Source organism: Enhydra lutris, unplaced genomic scaffold, assembly GCF_002288905.1.
Source record: "Enhydra lutris kenyoni isolate GAN:26980312 unplaced genomic scaffold, ASM228890v2 scaffoldscaffold3, whole genome shotgun sequence".
NCBI classification, from domain to species: domain Eukaryota; kingdom Metazoa; phylum Chordata; class Mammalia; order Carnivora; family Mustelidae; genus Enhydra; species Enhydra lutris.
The window spans coordinates 33,953,682-33,968,912 of NW_019154087.1; the positions used below are offsets into that span (position 1 = coordinate 33,953,682).

Here is a 15,231-nt window from a genome sequence, read left to right on the forward strand (position 1 = left end):
GAAATAAAGTCAATTTAATTTTTTTTAAAGATTTTATTCATTTATTTGAAAGAGAGAGAGATATCACAAGTAGGAAGAGAGGCAGGCAGAGAGAGGGGGGGGGGAAGCAGGCTCCCTGTTGAGCAGAGAGCCCAATGCAGGACTTGATCCTAAGACCCTGAGATCATGACCTGAGCTGAAGGCAGAGGCTTAACACCCTGAGCCACCCAGGTGCCTCTTAATTTTCTGACATTAGGAATTCACAGAGCTAGAAAAAGTGATACAATATGTTAAATCTAAAAAGATTAATTTCTCATTATTTATGAGTTCCCCTTCCTCAAAATCTGAATATATGGAAACACACTCATAAGGATTAAAAAAAAAAAAAGAAAATTAAAAGTAAAAAACTGGTTAAGCTGTGGTCAAGTCACTCCAACAATGTCCTGGGAAATTAAAGAAATTAGGGAGAGTAAATTCAACCTTAAAAATACACTCCTTTGGGGGCACCTGGGTGGCTCAGTGGATTAAAGCCTTTGCCTTTGGCTCAGGTCATGATCCCAGGGTCCTGGGATTGAGACCCGCATCAGGCTCTCTGCTCAGCAGGGAGCCTGCTTTCTCTCTCTCTCTCTCTCTCTCTGCCTGCCTCTCTACCTACTTGTGATCTCTGTGTCAAATAAATAAATAAAATCTTAAAAAAAAAAAAAAATACACTCCCTTGTCTGCAAAGGGGCCAGGGCTAAAAACACAGAGAGTGTGGAGGAGGAGAAAAGTCCTGGAGAAAAGTCAGTATCCCATAAGTCAACAACTGGGACAGAAACCAAATATGTAGTTGGAGAAGCAGAAAGGTTAGAGAACAATTTCAAGTGCATATTTTCGGCAACAAAGCAAAAATAGTATTTTTTAAGATTTTATTTGTTCATGACAGAGACAGAGAGAGCAATCATGAAAGAGGGCAGGGTGGGGGCAGGCAGAAGGAGAGGGAGAAGCAGGCTCTCTGCTAAGCAGGGAGTCCAATGCAGGGCTCCATCCCAGGACTGGGATCAAGACCTGAACCAAAGGCAGACACTTAACTGACTGAGCCACCCAGGCACAAAACAAAGCAAAGCAAAATTCATTTATAAGCTTCTCACTGAAACTACTAGCTAGCAAGAGACACTGACTGGAAAGGAGCAGTACAATTACAGAAGCTTAAGAATCACTCGAGAACTTGAAATTCTTGAGCAAACACAAACGTAAAACCAAGCTGTGCCCCTGAGTCCAAGCTGTTCAACTACCTCCACTAAGAGATGCCTGCTGACTGTCACAAATGGCAATTAAGCCTCGGCACCAGCTTATTTGAATATTCTGCGGCCTGGCTCCCACGTTAAATCTTAGTTTTTAAATGCTTTATATTGATTATTATTACCTCATCATTCCCACTGTGTTGAAAGTAACAAGAAGAAATGAAGCCTCATGAAGAAAACACAAGTAGAAATCATTTTAAGCAAAACTGAGAGTAGTGAGATGTATACAAAGGCATGCCATTTGGTTACAGTAGTGATAATGAATTAAAAAGAAAGAAATTAATGTAACATTTCAAAAATGCTGCCCCTGTATTAACAGGTAAAGACAAGTAATGAACAAAATAGAATAGTTGCCTACCAAGGAGATCAGTCATCATCACTGACTGCCTCTCAGCATCATGTTAATTTATGAAAAAGCAAAGCATTTCAGAATTTATAGGTCAGGTGAATTCAAAGCACTGATGATGAACTTTTGTTAGAACCGTCAGAGGGTGCCTTGAATCTGCCCAATATTCCAAAAGCAAAGACGTGCCTCAAACATCTAGAGAGATCACTAGGGAGTTAGCTCTCTCCAGACATTTTCAGTAAGAAGCAAGTAAGCAAGTAAGAAACAGGTACACGGGGCTCAAAGTCTGGGATGGATATGCAACCAGAACCTGCGCTCTTCTCATTTGTAGTCAAACTGGGTTTATAAACTGCCTCTTGGACTCCAATTCATCCATGATTCTTGAAGGATAATCAGAAGCTAATTCCATAAATGTCTAAAGTTGCACCACCAGAATCTTTATCTAAGGTGCTCTCTTGATTGTTTTGTTTCAGGGAATCAAGTGTTTATAAGGTTTACTCACAACGTGGTCCCTTTCCCTCTATTCTTCCACTAAGACGTTATGACTCCCTGTTGCAGATGCTAGGGTTGTTCACACACACGACCACACAGTTTAGAAGGGACTACTGTAGAACTTTTTTCTAACTAGTTTAGATCTTCATAAAGATGAATTTCACTATAAAATAATTTTTAAGTATTAGTTAAGAGGAGTTTAACTGTTCTGCTCAATCAGGGTGACAGGAAGTCTTAAAGCATCATTAAAATATTTTTTATTATCAAATAAATTATTTACTGAGTAATTTAAAATTTTGCTCTTGACAGAAATAAATTATATATATGGATACTTGCTGAAGTGGATCTCTCTGCCCACAAGGAGTATAGATCTCTTGACTGATCAATATTTATTCCAATTTTATTTCAGAATGCAAGAAATATTAGAATTCCTAAATTTCTTTTAAATTCCTTTTAGGTTTCAGCCACAATTGATTGGAAAGACTGTTTGATTTTAAGTAGATTTTAAAAGCAGTCCTTGAGAACATTCTGTCTTCTAAAATACCTATTTCACTTTCAAGGGAAATAAAGAAAGTTTTTTAAGTTTTCTGTCACAGATAATCTCAAAGGTTCATACAAAGTTTAGAGCAGTTATTTAAATCATGTAAATTTTAGTCAACTAAAACAGTGAAAGCTGCTTAGATCTTTACTAACAGTAGTTCATTTGACAAATATTTATTCAGCACATGACCATTAAGGCAGACTTAGATGCCCAGACACAAGCTAAGGAAGATGTAGTCTTCGCTTTGAGGGAGCTCATAGTCTATGAATGCTATGATCCTAGGAGAAACCAAGTCATCCCACCTCTAGCAATAAGGATAGAAATCATAAGCTAGTCAAAGTGTTTTCTACAGACTTGGGAAAAAAGCAAAGAATGTTGAACTTTGGTAATTATCAAAGTAACAGAATCCCAAAATTTGTTTTTTTTTCCTTATCATCTTAGATGGGCAGATTCCCATGGTAGTGAGGGAAAGAGGGTAAAACATATAGGACCACTACTGCTCCCCATCTCTGGTTTTCCTTGGAGACATCCTATCTCTACAGGCAGATGAAGTTAGGTTGCTAATAAAGTTCCAACATGAGAAATGTCTTTTACTTTATCGTCAAGAATGTGTAACTACCTTACACCCTTCTCTAGCAGCCACACCAAATGATTTGGCATTTTGTTCATTTTTTTCTATGAGGGAAAAGATCTTCTGAATTTGTCTCCATTTTTATATGAATCCAGCAATTATATAGTCTCACCTCCACTACCTTGAGCAGATGCTCTCTGTCTCTCACTTCAATTGCTCTGAAAGCCTTCCAGCAGGCCTGCCTGTCCCCTCTCGCTGGACTAGGAAGGACTCTGTACAGCATACTTGCTGAGAAATCTCGCATTTTCCTTCTCTGCTTGAAAGTCTTCAACGGTTCTTAAAAAGATCATCAAGCTCAATATTCAGACAGTCTGAGCAATAGTGGAATAAAACGGATGTAGTGGAAGATGTATAAACAGAGAAGAAGAGCGTGCACTTTAAATGTTCTGAGATCTTAGCTAGGGAGCACCTGTCTGAAAACTCACATCATCACATTCAGCAAGGGGTTTAAAACTCTTGGGTAATGCAAACTTTATAAAAAGGCTCCCAGCCCCTAAGCTTTCCCTTCTTCCCACTCTGACTCTTCAAGGTACAGTCGGGAGACTCATCTAATTCTTCATTTAGGCAGCCTGCTGTCACATGCGCACCTTCTGTGCAAACATCTGATGTGATTTATTATACCTGTAAACCCTGAAAACTGTCCAGGCAGAATTCTTGGTAAAACCCAGTAAGATAAATGGTAGCATATTTAAAATCATCTCTGAAAAAGAATGAAAAATAATTTTTAGAAATGGATAGACTTCTGTGACTGGGTGAACTTGAGAGAGGTGATGAGGAGTAACAAAGATGACTATCACAGGCCAAGTCCAAGTAAGACAGGGAAGGATATATAAAGCAGGAGCAGACTATATAGAGAAAAAAAAAAATGGACAAAGAAAACTGGAAAATAAGACAAAACACTGGCATGGTGAAAGTCATGTAAAGAGTTACTGCAGGAGACTTTGAAGCATTCAAGGGTGTGTAGTGATAGTCTCAGGTCCTAGGAACTGATCTAGAAATGGAATGGGAAGGATTCACCCCTTCCCTTTGGAAATGGAAATGAAGTAGTGGCTTCACCCCTCACTCTGAATTGTGGATATTAAAAAAGGTTCCAATACTTTCTTCAGCATACTTGTGCTACATCCTCTAACATGTACAACATGAGGCAATAGAAATGGCATGGATTTTGGAAGCAGACACACCTGCATCAGGTAGGAACCAAGGCAAAGAATGAGTCTAGCCTTGGTGTTGGCAGGTAACGTGATTGCTGCTATGAAGAGTATAAAACCCCTCTAAACTCTACACATTTTTTTCTGAATTATCAGATGGAATTTCGGAATCTCTTTTAAGGAGGATATACTCTTGTTTCAGGCCACTTTTTAAGATTATTCTGTCTAGGAATATGGGAGTGGTAATGTGCCTGAGACCTACCTACAATAACCAGATTGGCTAAGAACTGCTTACTACAAGGCCTCAGGCCACACAGCTTGAACCAGCCCTTATCTAAGCCTCAACAAAGCATACTCTGGTCTTTAGAACTGGTTTACCTAGGAGTGCAAGACTGAATGCAATATTACTCCAAGTGTATGCCCTTGCAGGTCAGCAAATTGCTTGTTCCTGGTCTGTGAGCAGTTAATACAGAAGTGGAAACTTGCATAGCAATAAACTTAGTTCTACTAAATCTCAATAATGGAAAAAAAGAAAAATTTGAATATACAATTTATAAAGATTTTTAAATTTATTTTCTAGTAATTCATTTTTATTGTACTTTAGAAAAGTATCAATGCAGCTGATTGCGGTTGGGGCGGGGGGTTATATTTTACCAGAAACAGCATGAGAAGTACTGATTGTTGGAAGTCAAAAGAGTACATCATGGACTTACAAGAATGGAGGCCTGAATTTATTCTAGGTCTCGGGGCCCAGGAACAAAAGTAGCCCCTGTGCTTCACACAACTGATCTCAGCTCACAGGAGACTCAAATGGAGTTAACATCTTGTTCACAAAAAGGATGTGCCTTTTACCCAAGAATGAATATTCACTCCTTTGAGATCAAGTTCAGGGGTTGGGTGATGGTCAGGAATTCAGGACTTTGGAATACGTATTTCTAAACTGCAGTTATCAAGGTCAATAAATACGACTGCCAGATTTTGGTTCTTATCCGACTTGACCTCTAACAGCATCTAACACAGCTGACCTTACTGCCTCCCTCTGTAAACCTGGCTTCAACGATTACCATACTCACTGCTTTTTGTTCATTCTGAAACTTCTGAGAAGAGCCTCCTTGACCCAAGCATTAAATGTCTCAAGGCTCAGTCCTACTCTGGTCTACCAGATTGTTCTATTACTGTACTCAATTTTCCATGCCCCGCCCGAGCCATGGCTTCTCTCCAAAGTTGAGCTTGACTGTATCACTTGATTTGGTTAAGTAAAATGCTAGAGGACATGCTACAAGAACAAGAGGTTGTTCCTTTCCAGGCAAGTTAAAAAGCACATGTCCTGGTTAGCTTCTTGTCCAAGAAGGATGAACAAACATGTGGAACAGGCCTGAATTCAAGCAAGCCCACCCAATCCAGCAGGGCCCAGCACAGCTGCAGCCCATTTGTAGACCCAGGAATGAAAAAAATAAATATCTTTAGTTGTGAGTCGATGTGATTTTGAGGTTATTTGTTTCACAGCAAAAACTAACTCATGTTCTACTCACTCTAGACTCTACCCCCAAACTCTTATCCCAGCTCCAGATCCATTTCCCATGACCAACTCTTTGGTGTCTCCATTTGCAGGTGTCAAAAACCTTAAACTCAGCATGTCCAAATTGGAACTTAATTATTCCCCTCTGTCCTCTTTCATTAAAAGCCTACACTGTACAACTCAATGAACATCCATCAACCTGTGAAGCCCCTTTGGGCCCCTCGCACAAGTAGTTCATCAACGTAAAACTTTCCTTCTACATAGCTCCCCAACACATGCGCATCCCTCTTGCGTCGGCACCACCTGAGTCCAAGATCATGTTCTCTCACATCAACTGTCCTTCTGAAATCCTCATCAATACTACTGTTACTCCTGCTGAAACCAATGCCCCTCCATGGCCTCCCAGTGCTTCCAGGTATAAAATGAACATTCTTAATAGAGCCAACCAGGCCATGGGTCATCTTTCTTGGCTCCAGACTCCACTACAGCCATACCTCCTCCTGCTCCTTGCATGTTAGGAAAACCAGTCTTCTTTGAACATACCAACCTTCTCCTTCCCACACACAGCATCTGCGCTGCAGTGAGCCCTGTCCGATCATGTTCTTCCAAATCAATGCAGGACAGACACTCCAGTGGCCAACAGAGACAAGAGGACAAAATATTTAAAGTTGGGATAATTTCGGAAGGTCTACACATATGATCACCAGAACTACAGCTTAAATGATGCACCTTGATTTATTCTTAATTACTACACACTCAGGAAAATCAGTAAAATATCTCCCTAGCATGTTTCCTCCTGACAATATTTTCTTCAGAATACTTTGACATTTTCCTGATACTTTTGCCATATACTACAAACAGGTAGTGTTTCCCAGGAAATACGTCTGACCTCTGGAATCATTTTACCACAGCACAAAACTCAGCAATCCCAACTTTGTTCTATCATATAAGAGTTGAGTTACTAGACTTCTCTGGGCCCTGAATTCCTTACAGCTAATTTTAAGAAATAAGCATGCCCTACCATGCTGAGTTGTTTTGCTGATTAAAGGAGATATGTATTTATGAATACACCCAACATTCTTCCATGTCATTCAGTTAATACATCTTTCTTGAGCTATATATATCTCATGATATGCTTTCTTTCTCAGGAAGAAAAAAAAGCATTCAGCTCAGCTTCATGCTCCTTCCTGGGTAAAGAGGCTCCAAATGATTGCTCAGATACTCTGCCTGGACTTCAAACCCAGCAGCCCATCTTCCCATTTGGGTCTATTACCCTTCTTGACAGAGATTCTTCTTTCCTGCCATTTTAACTCTTGAGATCTGCACTTGTCTGGTTTGTTCTGCCATGTCTCCCTGGGCACACTGGCCTCATTACACTATACCTCTTTACCCACTGCTGTCCCCATGGGGGGCGTAAAGGCAGGCTACAGTGTCCACCAGAATGGATGTAGCTGCTTTAAGATGTGTATGAAAGAAAGCAGTAAATAGTCCAGTTTCAAATAAAGTCTTGATACAAATCTGATTATCCACTGAGGAATTTATTGTCTAGTACTCTGACAATGTCTTTCCTAACCTCTGGTAGGCTCGTCATGTGGGCTCTCTCACTATACCGCTTCCCAAAGCTAGTGAATATTCGTAACGACTCACGTGTTCTTTCCAAAAGATTAACCACCATTGATATGATGAATGGTTAAAACAAATAAAAATCCTCACACATTTGACACCACCTGCTACTGAATTTATTTTGAGGACAAGTTTTTTTGAAAGAAAACAATTGGTTTTTGCTCCTTGACATTTGTCCCAAGCCTGGGACTTGTGTTCTATGTTTGTATACATGTGTGATATTTGCAGCAAGGAAGGAGACTCTCAGAGCACCATTTCAGGCCCAAATGCAATCTAATACTTTTCCAAACACAGGCACAGCTCTGAGAGGCAATGGAGTTAGGCACTATTCCCCAAAATGTGTTTTTAGAAAATATCAGCCTACAGTTCCATAGTCAAAAAAGCATGAATCTTTGTTAAAATGAGATTTAAGTAATTCATATGACCAACCTGCAAATATTGTTGACTGAGTCTTCTGGACAATGGTGGTGGCATTTGCAACGCAAGATCTTTGGACGAGGGGTGGGAGCTGTACTCTCACCATCCTCTTTCTTGGTGCCCACATTTAATTTTCCTGAGCTTCGCAAAAGCATGTTATCAAGTAAATTTGCTGAAAAGAACAAAGAGTAAGAGTTTAAGTATCTGTGGGATAACCCAGCCAAAGTCTTCTACTTAAAGGAACAATGAGATTAAACAACATATTAAGTACTTATGAGACTTAAAGATTTAAATATAAAGCAGTTATTTTAAAGATTTTGAAGCTCAATATAACTGTACTTATAGAATTATTATAATTATGTAATATATGTCTCATATAAAGTACAGAAATTCTCATAACCCTTTGAGGATAGCATCGTATACAATAAATTTTAAGAGTTGTATTTGATTGAATACAATGAGCTCAACAAGCACTAGTGTATAGATCATCTCTACTCTGTATGGTAACGGTATGGGTAAATATCATTCCCACTTGCAGATGAGAAATTAAAGACTCAAAGTTTAAGTGATCTGCACACAGCTAATCAATAATGAAGCCAGCACTTAAACCCAGATTGTTTGGGCCCTAAAACTGTCTTCCTACCAGTCTCCTTACTTTAGGTGTATCATTTATTTTTGAGGAAATTGTTAGAAATATTCAATATGCAAAATTGGTAGGAAGATGAAAACTTAGTTATCACTAAGATACATCAAACGATACATCTTCCCCATCAGCTTTCACCTGAAAAGTGCCTTTCTGTTATAGTAGCAATGGTTGTACATTTTGAATGGAAGACAGGATATGATAGTAGATGCGATCTCTAGAGACAGATTTTCTGAGTTCATAATTAGACTTTACTATTTACCAGTTGGTTGACCTTGGTTAACTTTATAATATAATCTTATTGTGCTTCACTTATCATTAAAGCAGAGATAATTATAAGCACCTACTTCACGTCAACAGCTTCGGATGCATATGTTACATAGTAATATTTGATAGATGTTAGCTAATATTATTAGAAAGATCTAAGTTTTTTACATTTTAAATAGAAAGATTTCATTCATATAGGGTGAACTACCACTTAGGTGGTTTTCATACTTTCCCTCTCTACCACCACTTTTGGAAAGTAATGATGCTCACGAGGGGGACATGCATTAACTGATACCTATTATGATCCAGACATTGTGGCAGGAGTTCTCATACATGCTATGTCACTGCTTAAATTGTCAACCCAAGCAATGTTTGATTTACCCATCTCTCTCACAACACATCGAACTTGCCTATAATTAAAACAAATCTCAACAAAAATATTATCTAAAATATATTGGGTTAAAAAACAGAAATTCTAGGCCAAAGATGCAATATACTCAATAGATGCATTATGCAGTGTGCACACATTCATTCCTTAAACCACAAATTAATGCCTCTAGCCACTGGTCACATCAGAGAATGGAGAAGTTTAAAAAATATATATATATATAATTTTTCCTGACTTTCTGTATGGTAAGCTAATTTTGCAAATTCCTAAGAAGTAATAATTGAAGGGGAAAACAATAAAATGTATTAAAACCTTTCACCAGAAAATCCCCAATCATTAATTCTTAATTCATTAGATTGTTCAAATTTATATAAGACATGTACCTAACTCTCTCAAAGTTTCTTAAATTTTAGTCTAGCGAAGACATGTAGATTGTCATGCGCACAGGCAGAGTTTGTTAGAGGAGAATCCCGGGCCACTCACAGTGATTCTGATTCCATAGGTTTCAGGCGAGCCAAGGAAAGTGAATGTTCAAGATCCCATGAGATTCTGAGACATATCATGTGCAGACTCCACTTTGAGAAACTCGGGACTAGATTAAGCTAATATTATTTATTTAATCCAACCATATAATTCATTGCAATAGATATATGTTATCTCTATACAATAGGAGGCTTATCCTTAAATTCCAAAGTAAACATATTATATGTATCTTGTATTTAAAGCCATTTGTTACAAGTTTGCCTGCATAAACACCTCAGCACTGCTTGCTATCCAGGTGCAGTGGGCGTTGGTAAACCTGTATGTCACCCTGCCATGCTGGCTTCCTTCTTTTTAAAGCTGGTTCTCAGTCTTGCTAACTTTATGACCTGAGTAACCTCGAAGTAACTCAAAGTGATGAAAATAAGTTATTTAAAATTTATTACATCCTGCTTCCTTCATACCAGACCCCTTCACTTTGAAGTTTTAAAACAAAATAATTAAAATTCATTTATTATGCATATGTCTCATTAGCAAATATATATCGGGTGCCTTTCCTGTTCCAGGCACAGCCTGTGTATGTACGATGAACTGAAGATACACAGGATTTCCCATCTGGTGGGAAAAGTGGTTAAATGGAATGTTTATACTGAAAGGTCTCTGTTAGAAAAGGAAACATCTTCTTAATATCGGAAATAAGATGTCTTTTAGTAAAAATACTTTAAGAAAGGATTCATAATTTTTTTATATTTTAAATTTAATTAAAGACTGATATAAATTCTAGCTAGAAGGAAGTTCTTTGCAATATTGCTTCTAACAACCCACGTTTACAATAGTGGACAGGTCAGAGCTCTAAAAAGAGATTCCTATGTAGTCATTAAAATGTTGGTGTGGAAATATAGTTATTGGCAAGAAAAATATTAAAATACATTTTTTGTTGGAAAGGTAGATTAAAAAGTATTTTAGTTATGAATCCCACTAGAATAACAGGAAAAAAGCCTTAAAAAAAGAACCTACAATATAAAAGAGATCAATAAAAACCAGGTAAGCAGAAAGAAAGCAGTTAACTGATTTAACTAAGCAAAGATGCTGACTCCTAGTCCAAAGGTGGAGAAAAGCCAAAAAGCAAACCCATTTTACCACTTAACTCCAAAAAGACCCCAGAGTGGTACCAGAAGTGGCTTTGAGAAGTATAGTTCATCTGCCCTCTCTTATCCCCAAAGACTGGTAACATCATCTCCACCCTCCCTTCCCCTGCATCCCCGCAGAAGACTGAAAGAGTAAATCTGTTATACTTATCACTGAGATGCCTTCCTTATGAATTCCTCTTTTACCATCAAGGTGAAGGGCTGTAGAAAACTAAGCACAGGGGAGGGCAAGGGGTACCATCTTACTGCAAACATTCAGTGACCATCTACACTGGCTGTCAACTCCTCCTGTCCTCTCCCTCTACATGGCTTCCAGAACTTGATACAGCCTGGCTTATCTCTTCTTTACTCAGGAATTTGACCAGGTCAAGGACAAACAAAATACCCAAAGACAGGGATATTAGAGATTTCTCAGCAAAACAGCCCTGCAATATTATATGGTGAGGCCCATTGGTGACAAGATCTACCCAATGAAAGGAACTTCTAATCAGATCTTATAGTGATCCATTCTCTTATGCACAAGCCACTAATTCAGGGTCACTAGATATATGAAGAAAACCTCAAATACCAAATATTGAGAAGAAACCACACACACAAAAGAAATCTACTTGGAAAAAAACATACAATGGGGAAAAAACTTTAAAAAACTACAATTAATACTGTCATTCTCATTAAAAAAATACGTAAATGAAACAAGAACGTGTTGCTACCAAAAGGGAGTAACAAATAAGGAACTCTAAAAATATGATTGCATAAATTAAAATCCCAATAGGTGAGTTGAGATAATCTCCCACATTGTAGGTCTAAACACAGAGATGGAAGAGTTCAGTAAATTAGTAAATTAGAGCATCAATCTAGGAAATTCAAAATGTGAGTAATAATATTATCTCCAGAAAGAGAGACTTGAGAAAATAGAGGGGGGAAATCATCAAATAAATAAATTGTGTACCATTTCCATAACTGAAAATCATGGTTTTCTAGTTTGAAAGGATTCATAGAGTATATGAACAGACCGACACACCAAGGTATGTTGTAAAATATATAACATGACAGGCAAAGGGAGATCTTATATAACATATATTTTATGTATATAAAAGAGATTAAAAGTAAGGGTAGCACTGAATTTTCTATAGCAAAACTGGAAAGTAGAATAAAATAGAGTAATGTCTTCAAAATTGTGAAAAGAAAGTATTTCAAATCCAGAAATCAATACTTGAGTAAATCACAGATCAAATATGATATGAAAAAAAACTGAAGATTTTCAAGGTGTCAAAAATTTACCTCTCATACCCCTCTCTCAGGAAGCTACTGGAAGAGAGGCTCTCTCCAAATGAATGTGTAAACAAGAAGACAGAAGAAAGGAGTTTCTGCTATGGGAGATCCAACCCAAGTGCAAGGAGAAGCATACTCTCCAAGACAATGGTAAAGGTGGTTGGTAAGATGAAAACTGTGACTGGACAGGAGGAATATCAGGCCTGACTGAAGGCAGGTCCAAAAATTCAGGGAGAAGAAATCTAAGAAGTTAAAATTAATACAATAACTCAGGTGTTTTAAATTTAAACTGATCAAGAGTTAGGAAATTAATTTGTGAAGGAAATATAGGAATCTAAGGAAACAAATAACATTTTAACTTCTAGACATAAAGCATAGGGGATGGAAATATGTATATAGTGGGAGAGAGTGGTAAAGCTTCAAAAGTGGAAAGTCAAAGGTAATGCCTAAAATTGAATAATCAAGAGGTAGCCATACAATTATTTGCTTAGAGAAATGGAGAAAAAATACCAAAAGAACAAATGTAAAAAGAACAGGTGCATTCATTACTAAACAGAAGAAGTTGGAAGGATACTTTAAGAAAAAATAAGCCAGCCTCTTTATGTTAAAACAAAAATTAGCAAGTTTTGAAATAATATATCTCATATGATGAATCCTCTGTAGTCTGTGTGTGTGCGAAAAAAATGAAGGATTCATATATATGTGCATATTGATGAAATGTAGGAAGATCTTGGTTCTTGTGGAAAATTTAATTACCTCTGTCAAGGACTACTGAATTTTGCATCATGAAATTTTCATATTTTGCATCATGAAATTTTTCATAGCTTGCATTTAAAAGGACCATGATTTGTGTTTCTACATCAGACTGGATCCATGGAGTAGCTCTAGATAGTAGCTGGAACTATTTAAATGCATTTGCAAACTGCTTCTCAGTTCAAAACAAGGAAGTAATTAGTCTCATAGCCTGATGGGGAATAAAGAACATCAGTGAACAAGGAAAACTCAGGCAATCTAAAAAGAAAATCCAGCAAGGAAGAAGAAACTTCCCTAAATAATCTTCATTATGGGATACACCACCGAACCAATGATCATTGGCTTGGTAGTGACCCTGAATCCACTATGGTTTACCGTATTTTATGTGTTTGTATGTGTGTATGCCTCAATCTATATTGCAAGTTACCAACAATCTATTTTGAGGCATTCTGTAGAACATTCTAAGTTAACTACTTCAGTTATTAATATGGAAAGATATCTGAGTCTGCTAGCTCCAAGCAAGTTTCTGTCAATTCCTGGTCTCAAACACTAGACAAATCAGTTAAAAACCATACCTTCTTTAAAAATTGTAAAGATGAGGTAGGGCTGCATTATCTTTCTAAAATACTTAACACTAACATGTAGTCAGAATGTATATCATTTTACCAGAAACACACTCCTCAGGAACAAAAAAAAAAAAGAAAAAGAAAAAGAGAAAAAAATATTGCTAGCTCATAATAGAGACACTATTTCTATAAAGCAAGTTAACAGATAAGATCCTGAATAAGCATATTAGGTCGCATTCATACAATGTAACCTGTACAAGTAAAAGTGCTGGAGATGATAAAATGATTTCTTTAATTAGCATCATTAAAGACATGAATGGTTAAATGCAAATGAGACAATTGGAGACTTCTTCACTTGCTTTTGCCAAAATAATCAAATCAAGAGAGTAATTTATGTAAAAGTCTTCAACTGCTACTTAGGAGTCAATTAATCTATATGTGTTTAACTCCCTGTGAAATGAAATTCATTATCACATAATTAATATTTCTAGTTGTGAGATAAAATAATTGAGTGATAATTTGGAGATTAACAGAAGACAAGGGGAAGAGAAGCAGTAGCAGCAGAATGATTAAATGATTAGTAGGATGATCTTATTAGATTTATCTTAAACTCTAAGGATCTATTAAAAAGAAAAATTGTAACCTCTTTTTTTTGTTGAGATATAACTGACGTTCAACATTATATAAGTTCCAGGTGTACAACATGATGATTGAACATGTGTGTATATTACAAAAGATCACACTAAGCCCAATTAACATCCATTACCATGCATTTTTTTTATGATGAGAATTTTTAAGATCTCTCTTAGCAATTTTCAAATATGCAATATGGTATTGTTAGGTGTATTACATATTAACTGTATTACAATATTACACAGTGCCATGCTGCACATTAAATTCCCATGAATTATTTATAAGTGGAAGTTTGTACCTTTTGACTCTCTTCACCCATTTCACTTACTCCCATCCCTTGCCTCTAGCAACAACCAATCTGTTTTATCAGTGAGCTTGACTTCTTTGTTTTGTATTGTTTTGTAAGCCTCCCCATATAAGTGAGACCATCTGGTATTTGTCTTTCTCTGTCTTATTTCACTTAACATAATGGCCTCAAGGTCCATCCACGCTGCCACAAATGGCAAGACTTCCTTCTTTTTATGACTGAATAGTATTTCAGTGTGTACTTATATACAACATTTTTTTATCCATTCATCCACTGATGGACACTTAGGTTGTTTCCGTATCTTGGCTATTGTAAATAATACAACAATGATGATGGGGTATATATATCTTTTCAAGTTAAGTATTTTCCTTTTTCTTTGGATGAATATCCAGAAGTGAAATTGCTGGACATATGGTAGGTGTTTTTTTTTTAATTTTTTGATAACCCTCCGTACTGTTTTCCATAGCAGTTGCACCAATTTAGACTCCCAACAGTAGGGCTCAAGGGTTTCCTTTTCCCCACATCCTTGCCAGCATTTGTACATTGTTTCTTTGATAACAACCATTCTAACAGGTGTGATGTAAAATCTGATCTTGAGTTGCATTTCCCTGATGATTAATAAAGTTGAGCATCTTTCCATGTACTTGTTTGGCATCTGTATGTCTTCTTTGGAAAAGCATCAATTCAGACCTGCTGCCCATTTTCAAATCTTTTTTTTTTTTTTTTTTTTACTACTGAGTTGTGCAAGTTCTTCATATATTCTGGATATTAATCCCTTATCAGATATATGATCTG

General features: G+C 37.0%; 1 protein-coding gene across 2 annotated transcripts in view; it reads right to left on the minus strand.

The window, feature by feature from the left end:
- Nucleotides 1-15,231, minus strand: part of LOC111155171 (bone morphogenetic protein receptor type 1B) — a 99,562-nt gene that overhangs the window by 35,816 nt on the left and 48,515 nt on the right. Inside the window, exon 1 of one of the 2 annotated variants that reach the window (XM_022515265.1) lies at nt 7,992-8,195. In XM_022515265.1, the coding sequence (XP_022370973.1) occupies nt 7,992-8,134 (143 nt within the window). In that variant the 5' untranslated portion in view covers nt 8,135-8,195. Of the gene's footprint in view, nt 1-7,991; nt 8,196-15,231 lie in introns of those variants that run through there. The other variant, XM_022515255.1, reaches the window with a different exon arrangement.